Source organism: Vipera berus, assembly GCF_964194415.1.
Source record: "Vipera berus genome assembly, chromosome: Z".
In the NCBI taxonomy this organism is placed as follows: Eukaryota; Metazoa; Chordata; class Lepidosauria; order Squamata; family Viperidae; genus Vipera; species Vipera berus.
Window position 1 is genome coordinate 89,455,554 of NC_138205.1, and position 22,783 is coordinate 89,478,336.

Consider the following 22,783-nt stretch of genomic DNA (forward strand, 5'->3'; position numbering starts at 1 on the left):
GGCCCTGACACATTCTTACATTTTGGTATTACAGAAATTATTTTATTACGGAGCTAAATAACATTTAGTATAACTTTATGATGGTAGTGATGATTTCTGCTTTCATTCTAACCGAGCAGCTATTTAGAATTTCTCTGACCCTATATTTAATTTCTAACTATTTAGCAATATTTTGGGTTCTTTTCACATATATTTTCTTCCTATCTTAACTATAAAATCTTCTTAGTGTAATGATTTGTAATTAGGAAAACAGTTGGGTGGTAATATTCAATTGAGTGTTTAGCCTGTAGCCTCCCACAACAGAGCAATTAGGCAGCAGTGAGGAGTTCATTGTTTCACATTCTTTTGAATATGCTACTGTGAAAGCCACATAGTAAAACTCTTGAAAGGTACAATCTTGCATCTTGTTTAGAGTATCGGAAATCTTTGATTTAATCTATGTCTAGAATTTATGGAAGGGCATTTTTTCTAGCACTCAGATGAATCCCTTTAATTATCTGCTAGCTTTTGATGGAGTATGAATAAACTGCTACCATACCACAATGTGTCTGGACATTCTTTAAAATAGGAAATCCATTAACACTGTAATAGCATGAACCATCAATGCCTTCTATCATAGAGGCTTGTATGGTGCCTACTCATACTCAGAGTATTCAGTTGTTTACTCTGTCAGGGCACACACTGAGAACTAATTTTTTGGGATGGTAGAATAATTGGAGCAAGGGCACATTTCTAGGCAAAGCAAATAAACTTTCAGTACAAAATGACCACATTGGTTAATTTAAATAATAAGCAGCATTTTTTTCTCCGTGCAGGTAGAGCTGTTCCATGATTTTTGAAATTGTGCAGGGAAATCTTGAAAGCAACATAACTTTTATGATAAAAAAATAAAAAATAAGATATACTAAAGCATTGTGCTGTAACTTCCCAGACTGCTGTATATATGAGGACCCAGATTGTTGGGGGCAATAAGCTGACTGTGTAATAATGCCGCTTGGGGGGGGGGCAAAAGCCCTAATAAGCAGGCATATACATAGAATGAAGGCTATTGCTAAGCACATTGGCTTGTGCTTAAATTGTAAGCCGCCCTGAGTCTTCGGAGAAGGGCAGGATATAAATGGGATTAAAATAAAATAAAAAAATAAAACATATACTTCCTGCTATTTATTAATTACCATGATACCAGAATTGACTAAGCAGTGAAATTGTTGTTTTTTATTGCTTGAAATGTTTGGATACTGTTGTGCAATATATATGTGGGTTTGTTGTTGTATATATTTTTTCATAATTTGCACAATGTACATCTGTATTAACAGCATTGATTCAAGTACAGTTATTTGTAGAAGGCTAAGTTTTTTAATTCATACAGGTTTAAACTGACTTTCAAATAAACAAGTTCCTTTCAATCAAAAACTAACCACATTACTAAAGATGACAAATATAAAGAAATCAGAATAGTTACCTTGCCCTTACCTTGCCCTGGCACCACAGATCCAGAGCCATCTTGCTTAGATACTCTCTAATACTTACAAAGTCTGTTGCTGGCATTTGTTGAATGATGGATATTTATAGCATCAATACTATTTCCTGGCCATTGGAGAGACCAGTTCAGTCTTCCTTTCCCAGTTCTAAGCCAAAGGTTATCTGTCCAATCTATTCTGGGTGTGCTCCTGATCCCCTCCCCTCTCAGATGTATACATTCTTAGTGTGCCCCACCTCTTTAGAATAGCCTTCTACCTGAGATACAGGTTATTCTTTCTATTTTGTCCTCTGGACGGCTATGAAGACTTGGCTGTTTCCCAAAGCATTGGGCTGGTATAGGGTTTGAGCTGCAGGGATGTTTAGTCTGGAGCCTGGCAGGAAAGATATTTCATTTTTACTATGTTTTTTATGAATTACAGTGAGCTATCTAAAGTCATCTTATGATATAGGCAATCATATAAATTTTAAATTCATTCATTCATACATTCATTCTTAGTGAGATAGATTAAGCACATGTCACATTGTCTATATCTAGTCTAATAAATACTGGGTTTTACCTCTGGATTAATAAGCATCAGGTTATGCTATGTTGCTGATATGAAGAGTTATGCAATAATATTTAAAAAGATACTAACAAATTATCCATACAGAAATTTGGAGAATATTTGCATCTTTTGCATCTTTTAAAATTATCAATGGATATGTAACTGCAGTGGATATTGGCATCATTTAAAAACTCTGGAATTGTGATTGAATTTATCTTAATAGCATGTGGATTGTTCTAAGTGTAAAATATAACAGCATTTTAATTTTAGATATTCTTATATAAACTCTGTTCTGCACTTATCGCTATTACTTTACCAGTTTAACTTCTCTTATTTCAGTAGTTATAAAGTAAGGCTGTGATTCAGGGCTCCCATCATCAATTTTCACATCTACATTGCTTTGGGGGGGGGAACAAAGCTATGCCTTTCTACAAACAATTTGTCAATACACGTCCTTGAATGGAAGCTAACACGAATCTTCAGCAGGAACGTGTGACAAAACAGAGGCTTTATTCAGCTCCAATGCACGTAAAGTGAAAACAAAGTCAGCATTGGTAGCACATCGCTCCCAACGCTTACATAGTCATCAGGTACAGGGCTCCGCCCTCACTTCACAGACAAACATCTGCCCACACATCCATATAAACCCTCCTCCCCCCTACAGCTCCGTTTGCTGCTGTCTCCAGACACCATCACGCGCGCACGTCAGCCTGCCTCCCCCCTGTCCAGCAACCCACCCCCAGCCAGCTAAGTAGACCAGGAAACCCTACCCTTATTCCCAGGCATCTGGCCCCACCGTACCCAGCTGCACAAGGGGAGCCACGGCCCAAACCACCCTCCGCAAACCTGAGGAGATCAGTTCTTGAGCCCTTCTGGTAGGCAGCCATCCCGGCAGGGAGCTCCAAACACTCCACTGCCCTCCCCAGGTCCCCACGCCCAACCGGTCAGCAGTGGAGCCACCGGGACGCTCCAGACTTCGTGTAGCCCTTTCCAGCACGTTCTGGAAGAGCTGTCCAGCTGCAGGCCTGGCAGGAAGGTCTGTTTGCTCAGCCGTGCCTGCCAGCATTCCTGGGAGCAGCTGGCAAGCGGCCGAGGAAGCAGGGATCAGCTGGCAGTCGGCAGGCCCAGCAGGAAGGTCCGTTTGCTCAGCCGCGCCTGCCAGCATTCCTGGGAGCAGCTGGCAAGTGGCCGAGGAAGCAGGGATCAGCTGGCAGTCGGCAGGCCCGGCAGGAAGGTCTGTCTGCGCAGCCACACCTGCCAGCAATCCTGGAAGCGGCTGGAGGCCAACTGATGAGGCAAGACGCCCGGGAAGGCCGACAGCGGTAGGCCCCACGAGGAAACTGTTCAGGGTGGGGCAGGGAGGAGAGGGGCCGGCGCGAGAGGCCACCCCCCCCCATTGAATATCAGGCCCACGGGGCTCGACACAATTATTTTAAACAGGCAGAAGAAGGAGAAAGAGGGGCACGTAACTAAGGCAGAATATCAGCAAATAGCCCATGCCTGCAAAGATAAAGTGAGGAAAGCTAAGGCTCAAAATGAACTAAAGTTTGCAACCAAAGTCAAAAATAACAAAAAAAGCTTCTTTCAACATGCAAAAAACAAGAAAAAAGTTTAAGGGGATGATTGGTACATTTGAGGGAAAGTGGCAAGAAGGTGACAAGCAACAGGGAAAAGCAGAACTATTTAACTCATTTTTTGCATCTGTCTTTATACGAAGGGAAAAAACAGTCCAACCTATCAAAAACAGTGCCATAAAAAACAATAAAAACACAAGATAGGCAAGAAAATGGTAAGTGAGCACCTGTCCAGCCTAGATGAGTTCAAATCACTAGGACCAGATGGATTAAACCCCAAGTTTCTCAAGGAACTGGCAGATGTGATCTCAGAACCACTGAACTATATTTTTCAAATATCCTGGAGCACTGGGGAACTAACAGAGGACTGGAAAAGAGCTGATGTAGTTCCCATCTTCAAAAAAGGGAAAAAATAGATTTAGGAAACTACAGACCTATCAGCCTGATCTCAATACCTGGAAGATTCTGGAAAAGATAATCAAACAACGAATCCGCGAACACCTGGATGCAAACAAAGTCATTACTAAAAGCCAACATGGGTTTGTCAAAAACAGATCATGCCAGACAAATCTTATTGCATTCTTTGACCAAGTGACAAAATTAGTGGACCAGAGGAATTTACTTGGACTTCAGTAAGGCATTTGATAAAGTAGATCACAACCTATTACTTGATAAGTCCTCGAATGGAACTGCATCTACATGGAAGGAAGTGTGTAGTGGAGTGCCCCAGAGCTCTGTGTCATTGTCCCGATAAATGAGACAGTTCAAACAAATCTTCACTTCCCTTTCTGTGCACGGACTTTTCTTATCTTCTCCAAACATCCGGTTGACATTTCCCCCCTCCCTTCAGTGATTCAAAGTGAAGCAGTTAAAAGGCTGTCTCTTGTCAGTGCAAAAACATGTCAATGTTTGCAGCATTGACACACTGTTCTGGGCCCAGTGCTCTTCAACATCTTCATCAACGATTTGGACGAGGGGATAGATGGGGAACTCATCAAATTTGCAGATGACACCAAGCTGACTAGAATAGCCAAAACTCCAGAAAATAGGCTTAATATACAGGAGGATCTGCACAGACTTGAACACTGGGCACTATCCAACAAAATGAAATTCAGTGGTGAAAAAAGTAAGGTTCTACATTTAGGCAGGAAAAACCAAAGGCACAGGTATAGTATAGGTGGTACCTTGCTCAATAGTAGTGACTGTGAGAAGGATCTTGGAGTCCTAGTGGACAATCACTTAAATATGAGCCAGCAGTGTGCTGCAGCTGCCAAAAAAGCCAACACAGTGCTAGGCTGCATTAACAGAGGTATAGAATCAAGATCACATGAAGTATTAATACCACTTTACAATGCCTTCGTAAGGCCACACTTGGAATACTGCATCCAGTTTTGGTCACCATGATGTAAAAAAGATGTCGAGACTCTAGAAAGAGTACAGAGAAGAGCAACAAAGAGGATTAGGGGACTGGAGACTAAAACATATAAGGAACGGCTGCTGGAATTGGGTATGTCTAGTTTAATGAAGAGAAGGGCGAGGGGTGACATGATAGCAGTGTTCCAATATCTCAGGGGCTGCCACAAAGAAGAGGGAGTCTTATTTACAAACAGATACCTGTATAATTTTGGTCTACCAAACTTTTGTATTTTATATATGTTCTGAGAAGCCATATACATTTAATTAGTTAATTAATTTTCTTATCTGGTATATAGAGACAAATCTAAAAAAAGACTCTGGAAAGAGTACAGAGAAGAGCAACAAAGATGATTAGAGGTCTGGAGGCTAAAACATATAAGGAACAGCTGCCACAAACAGCTTTTCTATTTCCAGGGGCTGCCACAAAGAAGAGGGAGTCATGCTATTCTCCAAAGCATCCGAAGGCAGGACAAGAAGCAACGGATGGAAACTAATCAAAGAGAGAAGCAACCTAGAACTAAGGAGAAACTTCCTGACAGTTAGAACAATTAACCAGTGGAACAACCTGCCTCCAGAAGCTGTGAATGGTCCAACACTGGAAATTTTTAAGAAGAAACTGGACAGCCATTTGTCTGAAATGGTATAGGGTTTCCTGCCTGAGCAGGGGATTGGACTAGATGACCTCCAAGGTCCCTTCCAGCTTTACTACTATTATGATTGTGATTATGATTAAGTAATGGAGTAAGCAAAAATACTTTAATATGGGTTATTAATTGCTCTTAAGAATAGAATCTACTGATAACTGACATTATATGAAACATCACAATCACCCAGAATAATCATCAAGCTTTTGTCATTTTTTTCAAGTAATTATATTAGATATTGTAATTACAAAAAAATTAATAAAAAATAAAGGGAAGGTAGAAAAATAGAAAGAGTAAAACATGCAAAAAGAAAAAATGGAAAAATGTAAAAAGAAAAAAAAATAAGAGCAACAAAAAAGAAGAAATATATAAAGAAATGACTCTTACAAGTGTAAACAATTTTAGGAACTTTTCACCGCTTAAAATACAACAAATGAACTTTTCCTCCCATATCACATCTCTTATCCATAAGCAAATTCATAAAGCACAGTCATTTTATTTCAGTTCTGGTATTATCAAAAGTCCATTAAATTTTACCAGAAATAACAACATATCTATTCCTGGGAAATTAAACTTTTCACCAACCCTGGTATTTGAATAGTGTTGTATTTATTTTTAGCATAATGAAAACTGGGACCAAACTATAATGGAATTGAAAATTGTGAATTGAATAGATTTCTAATCCTTAGTGGCCTATTAATTCCAAGCTTTTTATGTCATCACTAAATACACTTACCTTGATTCTAAATATGACAAGTTGTTCTTACTTTAACTATAATTGTGGCTAGAATTTCTGTTGTAATTGATACAGTCATAAAACATAATATCAAGGACTGCATCACTTAGCAGTGGTCATCCCAGCAGTGTCCACTGCGATTGTTAAATAAAAATCAGGCAAGCTTCTTGCAACTTCCTGCCAGCTTTCAGCAACCAAAGTTAGTTAGCAAGCCAGCAAGGAAGTTGCAAGTCCCAGGCAGCTTACAAACATGCTGACAAGCAAGTAAATGGCCATTTGGATATTTATCCAAGCTATTTGCAACCTTCACTGCTGGTTTGCCCATTAATTTTTCTTGTGGAAAGCTGGCAAGGAAGACCACAGACAGTGATAATTGGGAATACAGAAACTGCAACTCAGTGTGATCATCTGCCAAGTACTCAGATCACAATCATGTGACCATGGGGGTTGTGTGATGGCCAGAACTTTGATGACCAGTGGTAAATACCACTTGTTCAGCAACTTTAAAGAGTCGCTGAACGAATGGTCAGTAAATGTTTATAACAATTATTGAATTGCTTGAAACCAGCTGAACTGCAAATGGCTTAAAAGCAAGATACAAATCCAAAATTAAATGAACATTAAAATACAGAATGTATAATGACCAAATTTAGAAGTAACGGGGTCGAAAGTCTCCCTGGAGGGGCAAAGAGTGGGGGAGAGGACTTTCGGTCAATGGTGGAAGGGTGGCAGCCCTCCCATCGGCCTGGAGCAGCTCTTCAGACCGACGAAGAAAGGACTGGCCACTCCCATGGTCCTTCACTTCAGCCATTTTCTACCAAGGCCAAACTCATAACCAGGCACTTGAAAGCTCAGTGGAGGAACTGGGTGAAACCTGACTTCTCTTTATTCCAGTTTTTTACCTTTTCCTGTTAAAAGCCTTTCCAATCTGTTTCCACACCTTTAAATGGAGGCATTTGAATACATTGGAAAAAATATATACCTTGAAAAAATATAACTAACTAATTGGATCTACATCCTTTCTACACTTATTTTTGATGAACCAAAAACCCTATTTTCACAGGAACTGGCTATTTTATCTATTTGGAAATAAAAGAAAGAAAAGACTCTGGGGACATCTTGTGGCTAGGCCCGGTACAGCAAGTGAATATTATTGCCAAATATTTTTATTCATAATCTGAATTTGTTCTTGGCACTAGTTAAAGATAAAAACCTGAAACAGCTGTGAGCTGAACTTAGCTTTTAAGATCTGTGGAGGTGAACATTTACTGACTTATGTTTAAAATTAGCCTCCACTAAAGGACTATTACAACTATTCTAAAAATGGAGGGAGACCAGCCACAAACTTCACTTGATTATAAGCTTATACTTGAAACAATCTACGAAACTACTGAGATATTTATCTCCAGACTGAAAAATATTAGCTTCAATCCACAAACTGAAACCCAGACTACAATTAAAGAACTTACAATTCAGAAAATAACAAAATTGGAACAAACCACTATTGAGACAGAGGAATATAATGAACAGCAACAATGCATTAAAAACCTAGTATCCAAAGCTTGACTTCATCCAAAGAACCTACAATCTTAAAAGTACAAGGAACTATCACTAAGACAGTGAACTGTAAGGAACAACAACAAAGCATGAGAAAACCTAATATTCAAATTTTGACCTCATCTAAAGAGCCCATAACTCCAGAAGTATATCAAGCGCAAGACAGTAATATTAAAATAGAGAACGCGAAACATCAACAAAGAGAGCCTATTGAAAGCCTGGATAGCCAAGCAGTAACTGCAAAATTGGATAAGACTCTCTACCTTAAGCAGATGAATCCAGAGGAAAGAAGAGTCCAGACTGAATTGAATACAAAGACCAAATAAAGAGATATGAATCTACAGGACAACAATCTAATGACTATAAATGGTTTAGCTTTTGTGGATTATTGAGGGTCAGATGGCCTCCCTTGATTCAAATAATACATACTGGAGCCAAGGGAGACCTATCTGGCAACCTAAGGGCTTTGGTCTGGAAACCTGATTGGCAGAAAAAGAAAGCTAGAGTTAGATTTAAAAAATGAGCTGCTAGAGGGCCACTCTTAGTAATTTCTGATCTATTAAGATCTGAAATAGAAAATGTTTATGAGATAAAATTAGAAAGCACTTATATATTTATTAGGCTTATCTTAGATATCATAGTTCAGGGCTTTTCAACCAGTGGTACAGGTACCACCTGTGATACATTGGCACCTGGCAGGTGGTATGCAACCATCCTAGAAAAGTGATAGCGGGGGAGGGGAATGAGCTGAACCAGTGGCAGCACCGCACAAGCCTGATGGCTGGAGCTGCAGGTCTGTCAGAGCTCAGCGGAAGCACCAGGATGAGCGCCAGGCTCCAGCTGGAGCTCAGCGCTGATCCTGACGCTTCTGCTGAGCCCAGAAGAAGTGCCGATCAGCTGGAATGTTGCAGCATCTCCAGGGACTTGTGAGTTACATTCAGATGCTTGGCAACTGATTCATATTTATGACGGTCACAGTGTCCCAGGGTCATGTGAAGTGACCAAAACCTGCTGCAACCACCCAGCAGATGGGGGGAATAAAAACCAAACACCCCCCCACACTGCCAATCCCTAAGAGTGAAAACCTCAGACAAGAGGAAGAGCACCGCCAGGCAAGCAGACAGGTGTCTTGCCCAAGCACTGTGGCTTAGGGGGCACTTTTTTCAGTGCCATTGTAACTTCGAACAGTCACTAAGCAAACTGTTGTAAGTCAAGAACTACCTGTACTTCATCACTTTTTTCCTTTGGAGGGGGTCATCAGGTTTTTGACACCTTGCTAGGTGACTGGTGGTACTCGGGTGTTGCCATATCCTAAAAGTGGTACAATGGGTGAAAAGGTTGAAAAGCCCTGTCATAGTTTGTATACTGAAATAATAGAAATTTGGTTTATGGATCCTATGTCTGATGTTAAAAGATGTCTGAATACTTTAAGAACTAAGAATTAGCCAAAAATTAAAACAGAGTCTGATTATGTGCAAGTAGTTGTAGATTGACAAATATAGCTTTTTCTATCTATAACATATGAGGTATCAGAATGTGAAATAAATGTCTATTAGGTAAAGATTAGTTATTCAGCTATTCTGTGTATGTTAGATGTTACAATTTTTGGTGTAGTGAAATATGGGTAGTTTGGATGGTAAATATTATTTTGGATGTTAAAGGCTAAACTTGAATACTACAACTCAACTCAAAATTAATTAAAATTTAATAACAGGACATGGATACGTCTAACTAAAACTGGATTGTCAAACTTTTTAACTGACCATGACATTCTTAGAAATCTACTAGTTTAAACATGTTATAGTAAATGTTAAGGGAAATATAGAAGGATGTTCTGGTAATGTAACCTGAACTATGTACTAAAAACTCTGTTATTGAATTTTTGATTACCCGGTCACCATTATGCTTTCTAAATATATCATTGTTAAACTGGAAAATCAATAAAACTTGTGTGTGTTTTTTTTAAAAAAAGAAGTTGTGTCATAATATGTCAGTCTCCAAAAGCCCTCCAGACGAATCATGCTTTCACCAGCTACTAAGAATACTTGCCATTGGCTCCCTTCATGCCACATTTCTGGTAAGGGCAACTGTTCCCTAGTTGCACAGATAAAAATATTACATTAAATTGAGTTGAATTTCAGATTCATTTGGTTTAAATTTCTGTGCTTTCTTCTAGAAATAATATAGTTAAGAGACTTTTATATTTACCTCTTGGTTGTTCAGTGAAGAATTTAAACATTTGTATTACTTTGTATAGAATGGCTTAAGACAGAGGTGTCAAACTGCCGGCCCATGGGCCAGATGCGTCATGCTGAAACCGTGCCCACCCATTGCCAGCAGTGGAAAAAAAGTCATGATACATCGCAACATGTCACGTGATGTTGTGAATTTGACACCCTTGGCTTAAGAGATTCTTATCCTAAACAGCTGGGAATTACTACCAAATAGGAGAAAAAGAATTAATTTTCCTAAATCAATCAAAGCTTTCAGTGACTAATTGTATAGATAATTTTCTCCTTAAAAATGTTGAGATAATTTACAGTTTTATTTTAAAAAGTTCTAATACAAAAATATAGTGTTCTGAATTTTTGTAGCCTAATAATTATTTTAGAACTATCCAAAATGCAGTACACAATTCTGTAGCTGAAGAGGTTATATTTGGTTTCTATATGCTGCTTCAAGCTTGCTCTGTTTAATCATTTTTAAAGCTTAGGTGGTGTAAATTGAATTTAACACTGTAGTTGCAAGGGTGTTATACAAAAAATCCAAAATGAAAGCTTATGGCATTGATTCTTACTGATCTTAAACTCTGTAGCACCCTCTGTTGTCATGTGGAAGCAGTATCAGGTATATTATCTTAATCAACTGGATATTCATCATCGAAATAGTCAAATGTACTTTATAATATAATTAAGCAAAAATTAATAGTTTAACTTTTAATTTAAAAATCTCATTTTATTCCTATTTTTGTATTTCATTAAATAGTGAGTTTTGATTTATTGCAGTCATTTTTACAAATTTCTATAATATGGGATTTGTTTTATAGAAATTTCACATGTGGTATATAAAAGTTCAAGTTGTATGTTCCCCATAACATTTTTAATTCTTTAATTGGCATGCTTCAAATAGAAAAAAACCTGAACTTATCAGTGCTAGAATTAAAAATGTATAATTGTATGGAACAGATGTTTTCATAAATATTTGGTATAATTAATTTCAACTAGGTACAAAGCATTTGCTTTGTCTAAATTATAATGCCTTTCCCTATGCAGATAATTTTAAAATACTGTATTTAATATTGTTAATGAAACAAATCTATCTATTTGATTTGCACAGTGAAAAAGAAAGACTTGATTGTTTTATATTTTGATCTTCAAATCAATTAGAAAAGAAAAATCTTTTATAAAAATAAATTACAGTAAATTCTGGCTCGTCAGGAAGTTTTTTACATTTATAATTATTAGTATTACATAGTATTACCATACCTTTTGACCTCTCCTCCAGCAGTTTTCTTCCAAAGGCTAAAATTCAAGAATTGTATATATTAGCATCATATTTGTGTACTGTGTCTGCTGTTACTACAGGGAAGAAAAATATCCACTTATTCTTCTTTGATGCCAATTTACTTTCCTTGCTATTTCTGCATTTATAAAAATACCGCTTAATTGAGAGAGCATCTTTTTAAAAAAGTTTTAAAATAAGCACAGCTTAATTGTTTTACACCTGAAAGCTCAACTGCAGCTGCAAGAAATTTTGAGCAAACCAGTATTCTTGACTGATCTGTCATCTACAAAGTGTGCAAAGAAAAATAGGTAGCTGTCATTAAAATTACATTTCAGCTTTCAATAACCATTTAATGAGTAGTGTAATTATATAAGTATGGTACCTCAAGTACTTCACTCAATAATTAAAAATAATCTCATCTTTAAAGTGAAAGCTCTAATTATTATTTGACTTAACCAGGACCACTGTTATGATCTCCAGTGGCATCTCAGAATATTTTGAAGGTATAAATTAAAACTGAATAAATCATTAAATTATTAAGCCTTAGATATGCTAAAATGAAAGTATGTGGTATTTTAAAAATATGCAATTGCATTTCACAACTTTGTAATGTAAGCAACTTCTTTCCTTTTCACTTTTTTCTTCTCTAAGATCACAGATTGTGCCCTTTTAAAAATATACATATTGGTATATGATATTTTTTTCTTGAGTTACTTCAGAGAAGAAACCATGGTGATTAATAATGATCAAACATCAACTATTTTTTACAAAAAAGAATGTAATATTCTTCTGGTTATATTATTTGTCCTTTCATCTAGATTTGTGAAAAGTAGAAATTTGAAATTCAAACTATTTAGATTATCCAAGCAGGAAATTACTTTTCTTTTATAACTTTAATAATAAAGGTCTATATGCAACTTATAAAGAGAATTTTTTTTCCATTTTTGAGTATAAATTTATATCTTAAAAGTTCTTTACAATTAATAAATAATATAGTTTGATGTGAGATGAACGTTTCCACTACCTGATGAATTTGCAGTTGGTTGAATTACTATACTCAACCAGTGATCCTTAATGGATTTATATCAAGGGATACCTTAGGGCCCTATCCTATCACCAGTGCTCTTCAACATCTTTAAAAATACGTTGGATGAGGGATAAAAGTATCAAATTTGGGAGATGACATAGTCTGGAGATGGGGACTTTCTTAACACCTCAAAAACAGGCTTGAAGTTTAAATTATCTTAATAGTTTTCCCAATATCTTTTCATCGTTGTTGTGCTGCTGCTGCTGCTTACCTTCGCTCTCTCTGGCCCATCTATCCTGATCTTTAAAGTGCCTTTCCAGAAACCTTGAATTAAGGGACTTTGTCAAATTTAATCTGCTAAATTTGAAATCGCTTGGGTCCAGAAGAAATGTGCTACAACAATCAATCTGGAGACTAAATTGTACTTTTGTTCATACTTTAATATTTAACATTAATGTTCATTCGAATTTATAGGGAGGGAGAAATTTATAAAATTTGATTTATCAGAGCTCTTGATTGGGCTAACATGATACATTTTTCAACGCAATTTTACTTCTCTAATATAATACTGTGCTTGCTTTTTTAGTATAATACAAGGTAACTATTATCATTTATTGAAGTTCAAAAATTAAACTTTCCATGTATAATGGTAAAGAAGTCTGTAGAAAACTATTTGTTGTGTAGTGCCTATTAAAAATATTTTAAGCATAGCATAGGTATTACAGGTTTTATAAATATTTCCAAGGTATGATTGAGCATATTTTCCAGTTGCATGTATCTCCAACCAAAGGTATAATATTTTTATACATTCATATTCATGCATCTTGCAGTTAACATACTGAAAATTCTCATGTCTGATCATTTCAGATGTGTCAAATGAAAATGGAAGAGTACAGCTTACTTTGGATACTGATGGGATCTTTTTATCATATAGGTAAGAATTCTCCAACTTTTCTATCTGGACAGCTTTTCTTAAATTTACATTTATAAAGAAAGAAGAAATAAAGTATATGTCATGGTTTTGACGAATAAGACCAAATAAATCATAACTCCAAGGCAGGAAAGTTCCTCAAAGAACATGTTTATTGGTACATAGCATCAGCACAGTCAAAAGTGAAACCAAATCTAAACTTTCCCTCCTGGAATCAAAGTAATACAATGTAACAAATCCCACCCTCTACTAATGCTATCAATAGAACGACTTGACGGGTTTTCTGACTAAACAATCCTCCTCTTCCACTCTGGTTTGGGAATGACCTTGGTTCCCATAAGATTTGCTCGTGTTTAGACTACCAGAAATACCTTTTATCCTCCCTTTCTTGTGGCAACCTAGAATGACAAAAATGGCTGCAGCCAGCTTCATTGTAGACTTGACAGTATATTTGTATTTCTTAAAGAGATATTTTATTGTAGTATTATTTGATGAACTTGAATCAAGTGAATCAGAAAGACAATTCAAAAACTTTTACATTGAATCTACAGCTTAAAATGGCTCATCAGGATATCTGCTACTGCCAGCTAGTATGTATACAGTTTATCTCAAAAAATATAAAAGAAACACTCAGTATATTTTTATGTGCCCTGTTCACCGCCCTGAGTCCTTCGGGAGAAGGGCGGTATACAAATATAATAAATGAAATGAAATGAAATGAACATCTAACACCTATAAATAAATTCACTTCCAACTCTCATATCAAAGATTATCTGCCTGTGACCATCTATGGAGATTCTCAATCATCCAGGTCATGGTAGTCACGAAAGTGCTTTTTCAAAAGGCAACTGGACTTTCTTTGTTTTTCCTTGAAGACATTTTGCTTCTCATCCAATTTCTTCAGAAAATGTCCATGACTATTATTTAGATTCTTACCAATAATAATCTTGACTTCCATTAGTCTAGTTTTTAATTATTAATTTTTTAAAATATTGCCATATTTTGTAAGTAATTTCATTAAATGAAAGTATATTTTGTCAATTCTCTTAATATTTTGAACAATTATAGGAGATAGAGTTGGAGATGACAGATTGCGAAAAGTTGTGTCACGTGAGGAGTCACAGGAAATTGAACTGCATACTTTTTCAATATATTGAAAGTCAGTCAGTCAGTCACATTTGTTGTTGTTAGCTGCGAAGTCGTGTCCGACCCATCGTGACCCTATGGACAACATTCCTCCAGGCCTTCCTGTCCTCTACCATCTTCTGGAGTCCATTTAACCTCATGCCTACTGCTTCAGTGACTCCATCCAGCCACCTCATTCTCTGTCGTTCCCTTCTATTGCCCTCAATCTTTCCCAGCATTAGGCTCTTCTCCAGTGAGTCCTTCCTTCTCATTAGGTGGCCAAAGTATTTGAGTTTTAGCTTCAGGATCTGGCCTTCTAAAGAGCAGTCAGAGTTGATCTCCTCTAGGACTGACTGGTTTGATTGCCTTGCAGTCCAAGGGACTCGCAGGAGTCTTCTCCAGCACCATAGTTCAAAGGCCTCAATTCTTTGGCACTCAGCCTTTCTTATGGTTCAGCTTTCACTGCCATACATTGCAACTGGGAAGACCATAGCCTTGACTATACGCATTTTTGTTGACAGGGTGATGTCTCTGCTTTTTAGTGTGCTGTCTAGATTTGCCATGGCTTTCCTCCCCAGGAGCAAGCATCTTTTAATTTCTTGGCTACAGTCCCCATCTGCGGTGATCTTGGAGCCCAGGAAAATAAAATCTGTCACTACCTCCATTTCTTCCCCATCTATTTGCCAGGAATTGAGAGGGCCAGATGCCATGATCTTGATTTTCTTAATATTAAGTTTCAAGCCAACTTTTGCACTCTCCTTCTTCACTCGCAACAAGAGGCTCTTTAGTACTTCTTCACTTTCTGCCATTAGAGTGGTATCATCTGCATATCTTAGGTTGTTGATATTTCTTACGGCAATCTTAATTCCAACTTTTGATTCATCTAGCCCTGCCTTTCTCATGATGTGCTCTGCATATAAGTTAAATAGGCAGGGCGACAGTATACAGCCTTGCCGGACTCCTTTCCCAATTTTGAACCAATCAGTGCTTCCGTGTCCAGTTCTCACTGTTGCTTCTTGGCCCACATATAGGTTTCTCAAGAGACAAATAAAATGGTCTGGTACGCCCATCTCTTTAAGAACTTGCCAGAGTTTGTTATGATCCACACAATCAAAGGCTTTGGCATAGTCAATGAAGCAGAAGTAGATGTTTTTCTGGAACTCTCTAGCTTTCTCCATGATCCAGCGTATGTTGGCAATTTGATCTCTAGTTCCTCTGCCTCTTTGAAATCCTGCCTGTACTTCTGGTAGTCTAGTCTGCTGGAGTCTAGCTTGTAGGATTTTAAGCATAACTTTACTAACGTGAAATGAGTGCAATGGTGCGATAGTTTGAACATACTTTGGTACTTCTTTTCTTTGGAATTGGAATGTAAACTGATCTTTTCCAATCCTGTGGCCAGTGTTGGGTTTTCCAAATTTGCTGGCAAATTGAGTGTAGCACTTTTACTGCATCATCTTTTAAGATTGTGAATAGCTCAGCTGGAATACTGTCACCTCCACTAGCTTTGTTGTTGCTCAGCTTTTCTAAGGCCCACTTCACTTAACATTCTAGGATGTCTGGCTCGAGGTCAGTGACCACCTCATTGTGATTATCAGGGACGTTAAGCTCATTCTTGTATAGTTCTATGTAATTTTGCCACCTCTTCTTAATCTCTTCTGCCTCTGTTAGGTCCCTGCCATTTTGGTCCTTTATCATTCCCATTTTTGCATTAAACGTTCCCTTCATCTCTCCAATTTTCTTGAAAAGATCGCTGTTCCTCCCTATTCTATTGTTTTCTTCTATTTCTTTGCACTGTTCATTTAAGAAGGCATTCTTATCTCTTCTAGCTATTCTCTGGAATTCTGCATTCAATTGGGCCTATCTTTCTTTTTCTCCCTTGCTTTTCGCTTCCCTCCTTTCCTCAGCTATTTGCAAAGCTTCCTCAGACAGCCATTTTGCTTTCTTACATTTCTTTTTCTTTGGGATGGTTTTGGTTGCTACCTGTTGTACAATGTTGCAAACCTCCGTCCATAGTTCTTCAGGCACTCTGTTTATCAGATCTAATTCCTTAAATCTATTTGTCACCTCTACTGTATATTCAACAGGGATATGATAACCTGTGCCCTGCTCCATTTTGTACTCCAAGGCCAAACTTGCCTGTTATTCCGCTTATCTTTTGGCTTCCTACTTTAGCATTCCAATCCCCCATGATGATAAGGACATCATTTTTTGGTGTTAGTTCTATATGGTGATGTAGGGCTTCATAGAACCGGTCAATTTCATCCTCTTCAGCACTGGTGGTTGGGGCATAGATTTGGACTACTCTGATATTGAATGGTTTGCCTTGGATTCAAACTGAGATCATTCTGTCATTTTGAGGATTGATTTTGGCATTTTTATCTACCAACTGAATCCTTCCGAAGGACCTGGGATGGTGTTAAAAGTATCTCAGGATTTTAATTGACCAATAGTTACAGTATTCAAGTTCAAGTAGTATTCCAGTTGTTTTGGCATTGCATCCAAGGAGGCTATTACTATTGATACTATTTTGCTTTCTTCTGCTACAGTTGTTCTATTTGCATTTGCAGGTCTTTGAATTTTGTGATTTTCTCCAGTTCTTTGTTTTCTATTCTGCTTTCCCCAGGTATTGCCATATCCACCATCCAGACTCTTTTGCCTTTTTTTAATGACATTTGTCTAGTCTGGAATGCTTTGTGGCTGGTGCTTGTCTGTTTGAATTCTCAGAGCACTTTATCTTCTTCACTTTCTATTACTTTCTTTATTTTGTGGTCCCACCAATTTTTGTGTGTAAGTAAGTGGCATTTCTTATACATATTCCAGTGCACCATTATTTCTACTTGTTTGTAGTCAATATGTGATATTTTTGTAGCAGCTAGCTAGTGGTCCACTCTTTTAGCTTCTTTGCACTTGCTGTCTATTGCTGAATTCTCAATTCCAGCATTTGTGTGTGCATTTGTTTGGGTCTTGTGCAGCCAGAACTAGCCCTTTTGTCTCTTTCTTTAGCTTTCCTACTCCTAGCCATTGCCAGGTCTTCCTGTTAACTGTTTGGCCTGGTTGACTCTTAATCTGCTGATCTTATTTTCCAACCTCATCTTCTATTTTGATAATGCATTGTTTGGCTTTTTTTCTCTCTTTGTTGATTTTGCAACTCAGGTATTCAGTTACAATACCTGAGCAAACCAACGAATACTGTTGGTTTGCTTCTTGCAATGAGTTGGTGCTTATATTTCACAATACAATATTGACATCTTTTAATTCTTGTGTTGTTTCTTTGGAACAAGTTTCAATGTTTACAATCTTACTCTCTTTTTCTGTATATGCTATTCTTGAAGTTGAGTTATTATTTGTTTCATTTTGTCTTCTTTATTCTTTCTGAGAAGAAGGAAGAAGGAGGGATGCTTCATTCGGGAATGTAAACAATTCAGTAGCTATGCTGGCTTCCCCTGGTTTACCTCTATAATAGGAGCTATTTCTGGCAAGGCTTCAATTTCTTTGCCCCAAGTAGATCTTTGCAGTTCTTCTGTGAATACCTTATTTCATATTTTAAAAGAATGCTTATCTGACTTTGTTTTTAGTCTTTATATATTTATGATATCTGATTTACATTCCAGCTTTTCTTCCAGTAGTCATGCAGCTGCTAGCTCTAGTTGTTCAACCGACAATCCTGTAGCCCATTTGTCACTAGATATTCATAAACTCCAACATTTAGTATGTCCTTGTTGATCTGAGTGATAACTAATCCAGTATGGGTTTCTGTAAATTATGTCTCACCATATTATTTATGGGAGAGGCATTCTTGGTCTGGTTCCTCTGATAAGACATGTCCAGCAGGATTGAACTTTTGGCATAGGCCTTATACAACCCACAACCATGTCAAGTTAGTGCCTCACTGGAGACACCTTATTATGACTATTGTTGGTTGCACAGTCAGACAGATGTTTAGACTGGATTTAGCATTTGGGGCCATTGTTGTTATTATTACATATATCATAGATGCCAGTTTTTTAGCTGGTGTTGGCCTGCATGTATACTGTGTTTCCCTGAAAATAAGACCTATCCCAAAAATAAGTACTCGCTTGATTTTTATGTGTGATCCTAATATAAGCCTTACCCCAAAATAAGCCTTAGTTAAGACCACACCCACTCCATCCCACCATCTGGTTGCATGAAGTGGGGCGAGGCGCATGGGAAAAAGTCCTCTGCTGGTGAAACAGAAGCCGGAGGGCGACATGCACATCAACCCCAAGCTCTGTTCAGGGCTGCAGAGGCCTTTCCTGAAGGCCTCTGCCAGCAAAATGGAGGCCGGGGATGATGCCTGCGAGCAGAGGCGAGTGGCCACAGAAGAAGCAAGCTGCCAGCAGTCACGTAGGCTCTGCCTGGATGGGGCTGTTAGTACTGTTGCCACAAGGCAAGACAGTGGGGAAAAAAGACATCCCCTGAAAATAAGACCTAATGCCTCTTTTGGAGGCAAAAAAAATATATAAGACCAGGTCTTATTTTCGGGAAAACATGCTATTGAGTCCTTCCGAAGAACCTAGAAAGTCAATGTTTATCAGAACAAATCCAAGCATTGTGGCCTTTTGTAATGGATAGACAGACATGTTGTCAGTGCACATAATTTTCTAAGTGCTGTTCATAATGTACCGATAAGCACTTTATCCCTAATCTTTCAATTTTGATTTTCAACTCTGAATACTTTGTGATCTTCTCCAATTGTTTTTTCTACTCTGCTAACTCCTGATATTGCTGTTGCTACATCAGTTGTCCACATTTCCTTCTTTTGTCATTAATATTATTTCCTATTTATTAATTTCATTTATTATTATTTATTAATACAACAGGGGCGTGGTGGCTCAGTGGGTTAGGACGCTGAGCTTGTCAATCAGAAGGTTGGCAGTTTGGCGGGTCGAATCCCGAGTGCCGCGTAACAGAGTAAGCGTCTGTTACTCATCCCAGCTTCTGCCAACCTAGCAGTTCGAAAGCACGTAAAAATGCAAGTAGAAAAATAGAGACCACTACGATGGGAAGGTAACAGCATTCCGTGCGCCTTTGGCGTCTAGTCATGCCGGCCACATGACCACACAGACGTCCTCGGACAAGCGCTGGCTCTTCGGCTTTGAAACTGAGATGAGCACTGGCCCCTAGAGTTGGAAACGACTAGCACAGATGTGCGGGGGAATCTTTACCTTTACCTATTAATACAATGCAAGGATTATATGGACTCCAGAAGATGGTAGAGGATAGGAAGGCCTGGAGGAACATTGTCCATAGGGTCGTGATGGGTCGGACACGACTTCGCAGCTAACAACAACAAAGGATTAGAAGATTATCTCACCCAAAATGCTACCTAATGGAGGAAACCACTAGTATAGTATCCTGTCAGATGGCCATCTAGTTTCTCTTCAAACACTTACAAAAAAGAACAGTTCAGAGTTTCTTGGAACAGTCTTTTCCAATTTTGAACAATTCTTACCATTAGAATTTCTCTCTTGATCTCCAAACAAAAACTACTTTCTTTGTTGTAAGCGAAATCCATTGGTAATTGTCAAGTTATTATTAAGAACACTATTGCCCCATAGTCTATATGGTAGTTTTTCAGATACTTTAATGCATATAACATGTTTCTTCAGAGCCATCTTATCTCATCTCCAGATTACGCACACTCAGCATCTGTGGCCATTACATACATTGTCATCTCCCTCTTTTTGCTAGTGCCTTTCTAAAATGAATGCCAAACCTGGATACAAGATAGTATAGAAAAGTACAATTACTTCTCTTACAATGGCTGTAATATTATTTTTATTCTTCTCATCTTTTTACTACCCCCTGTTATAGGTATCATATTATGGTTATTATTACTTTATTACTTTGCATGTACATTGAGACCTTCTGCACCAGAGACAAATTTCTTGTGTGTCTAATCACAGTTGGCCAAATAGTCTGTTCTATTCTGTCCTGTTGCATTCTGTTCCACCCTACCCCATCCCACTCCATTCCATTCCTTGATACTTGTGCCTAGGACTGCACTTTCTTGTTTTGCAGCTGACTCATACTGTCACTCGTGTGCAGTTATATCATGTGATCCACTGAGATATAAAGATCTTTTTTTGCATATACTGTTGCCCACTGTGGATCTATCCTATATTTATGCCTTTGATTTTTTACTATCCAAATGTAGGAGATTGTATTTGCCCATATTAGAATTTATTTGGTTGTATTCTGCTCATTGTTCTGCCTAGCTTCTCAAGATCACTACATTGTAAGGTATTTGTTAACCCCCAATCATTTTCATCTGCAAATTTGATCATTATATTTTCTGATTCTTTATCCAAGTCATTTAGAAATCTGTTAAATATTACATGGTCTAGGTTGGAGTCCTGAAGTATGACACTCAACTGTTCCTTTCAATTTGATGCAGAGCCATTTCTATACTTTGGGTACAACCATCTCATATCTATCTAATTTTAGCCCACATTTTTCATGTTTCTCCTTGCATATCTCAGGACACTTCATCGAATATTTTGCTGAAATAAAGATGCATTATACTTATTTTACCCCATGGTCAATTAAACAAATAACCTTCAAAAAGAATAGTTTAGTTTGAAGTGAATTGTTATTGATCAACCCATTCTACCTCCTGTCATGCTATGCTTTATTTTATAAATGCTTACAAACCAACTCTTTAATAATCTTTTATAGAGTTTTGTTGACTGTCAGTGTCTAGTAATGAATCTCTGCCATGATAGAGAAGACTCATCTTCAAGTTGTTGCTATATTTATTTATTTATTTTATTAGACTTATATACCGCCCTTCTCCCGTAGGACTCAGGGTGGTTCACAAGGTTTTTTAAAAAACAATACAGCAAATACAAAAATTAAAAACAATTAAAATGATTACATTAACCTTGAAATAAAAACCCCAATTAAAATACAATTGAAACCCCAGTTAATACTCTCAGTCCAGGCCAGAAAGCTCAAAGAGCCAGGTCTTCAGGTCCTGGCAGAATGAGCGAAGGTCAGGGGCAGTCCTAAGCTCTACAGGTAGCTGGTTCCAAAGGGCCGGCGCACCCACAGAGAAGACCCTCCCCCTGGGTATTGTCCGCCGGCAGTCTTTTACCGGTGGTACCCTGAGAAGACCCTCCCTGTGGGAGCGCACAGGACGAAGGGAGCTTGATGCCAGCAGCAGGTGTTCCCTCAGATATCCCAGACCCAAGCCATTTAGGGCTTTATAGGTCATCACCAGCACCTTGAATCTCACCCGGAGGGCAACTGGAAGCCAATGCAGCTCGCGGAGCAGAGGTGTTACATGGGAGTATCGGGAAACCCCCATCACAACCCACGCGGCTGCATTCTGCACCAGCTGAAGCCTCCGGGTGGTCTTCAAGGGCAGCCCCATGTATTTTATTTTATTACATTTATAGAGAGCGTTGCAGTAGTCCAATCGGGAGGTCACGAGCGCATGAGTAACTGTGCGCAGGGCATCTCAGTCCAGGTAGGGCCGCAACTGGCATACCAGGCAAACCTGGGCAAAGGCCCCCCTGGTCACGGCTCCTATATGGTCTTCAAAACTGAGCCGCAAATCCAGGAGGATGCCCAAGTTGCGAGTTGAATATATATGATATTCAATTGTTCTTTGTTTATATAGCAGCACCTCTGCAATTGATGTCAGTGACCACTGCCATGTCTTAATGCATATGTTCTGACAATATACTAATTCACTGTTTTGGCCTTATATTCTAAATCCCAAACAATGGACTTAGTAGCTAGTTTCTATCATATCAATGGCAGAAGCCATAAACTGAATAATCTACTTAAAGTGTTTGAGAAGAAATTAATCATGATGGCAGAGACTTATTAAACAGATATCTTGTATTGTTTACTAATATGAAATATATTAATATTATCAAAATGATTATTTTAAGCAGATTTATTCAACATATTTCCTACACAGTTTAATACTATTGATGTCTGGCAGAAGTTCTGTTTGCTGCAAGAAAAACAATAATACAAACTTTGGAGAATTACAAAAGGAAAAACTGAAATATCACATACTGTAGACACAAGTATTCAGACCCTTTACTCAGTACTTGCTTGAAGCACCTTTGACAGCAATTACAGCCTCGAGTCTCTTTCGGTATGATGTGACAAGCTTTGCACACCTGGACTGGGGGATTTTCTGCCATTCTTCCTTGCAAATCCTCTCAAGCTCAGTCAGGTTAAAAGGCAACTGTCGGTAGACAAA

At 38.1% G+C, this 22,783-nt stretch overlaps 1 protein-coding gene across 9 annotated transcripts in view; it reads left to right on the forward strand.

Moving 5' to 3' along the window:
* TBC1D5 (TBC1 domain family member 5) overlaps nt 1-22,783 on the forward strand; it is a 336,845-nt gene that overhangs the window by 145,049 nt on the left and 169,013 nt on the right. For all 9 annotated transcript variants that reach the window (XM_081343522.1, XM_081343519.1, XM_081343516.1 and 6 more), the window contains one exon: nt 13,353-13,419. In XM_081343522.1, coding sequence (XP_081199648.1) covers nt 13,353-13,419 — 67 coding nt within the window. The remainder of the gene's footprint in view (nt 1-13,352; nt 13,420-22,783) is intronic.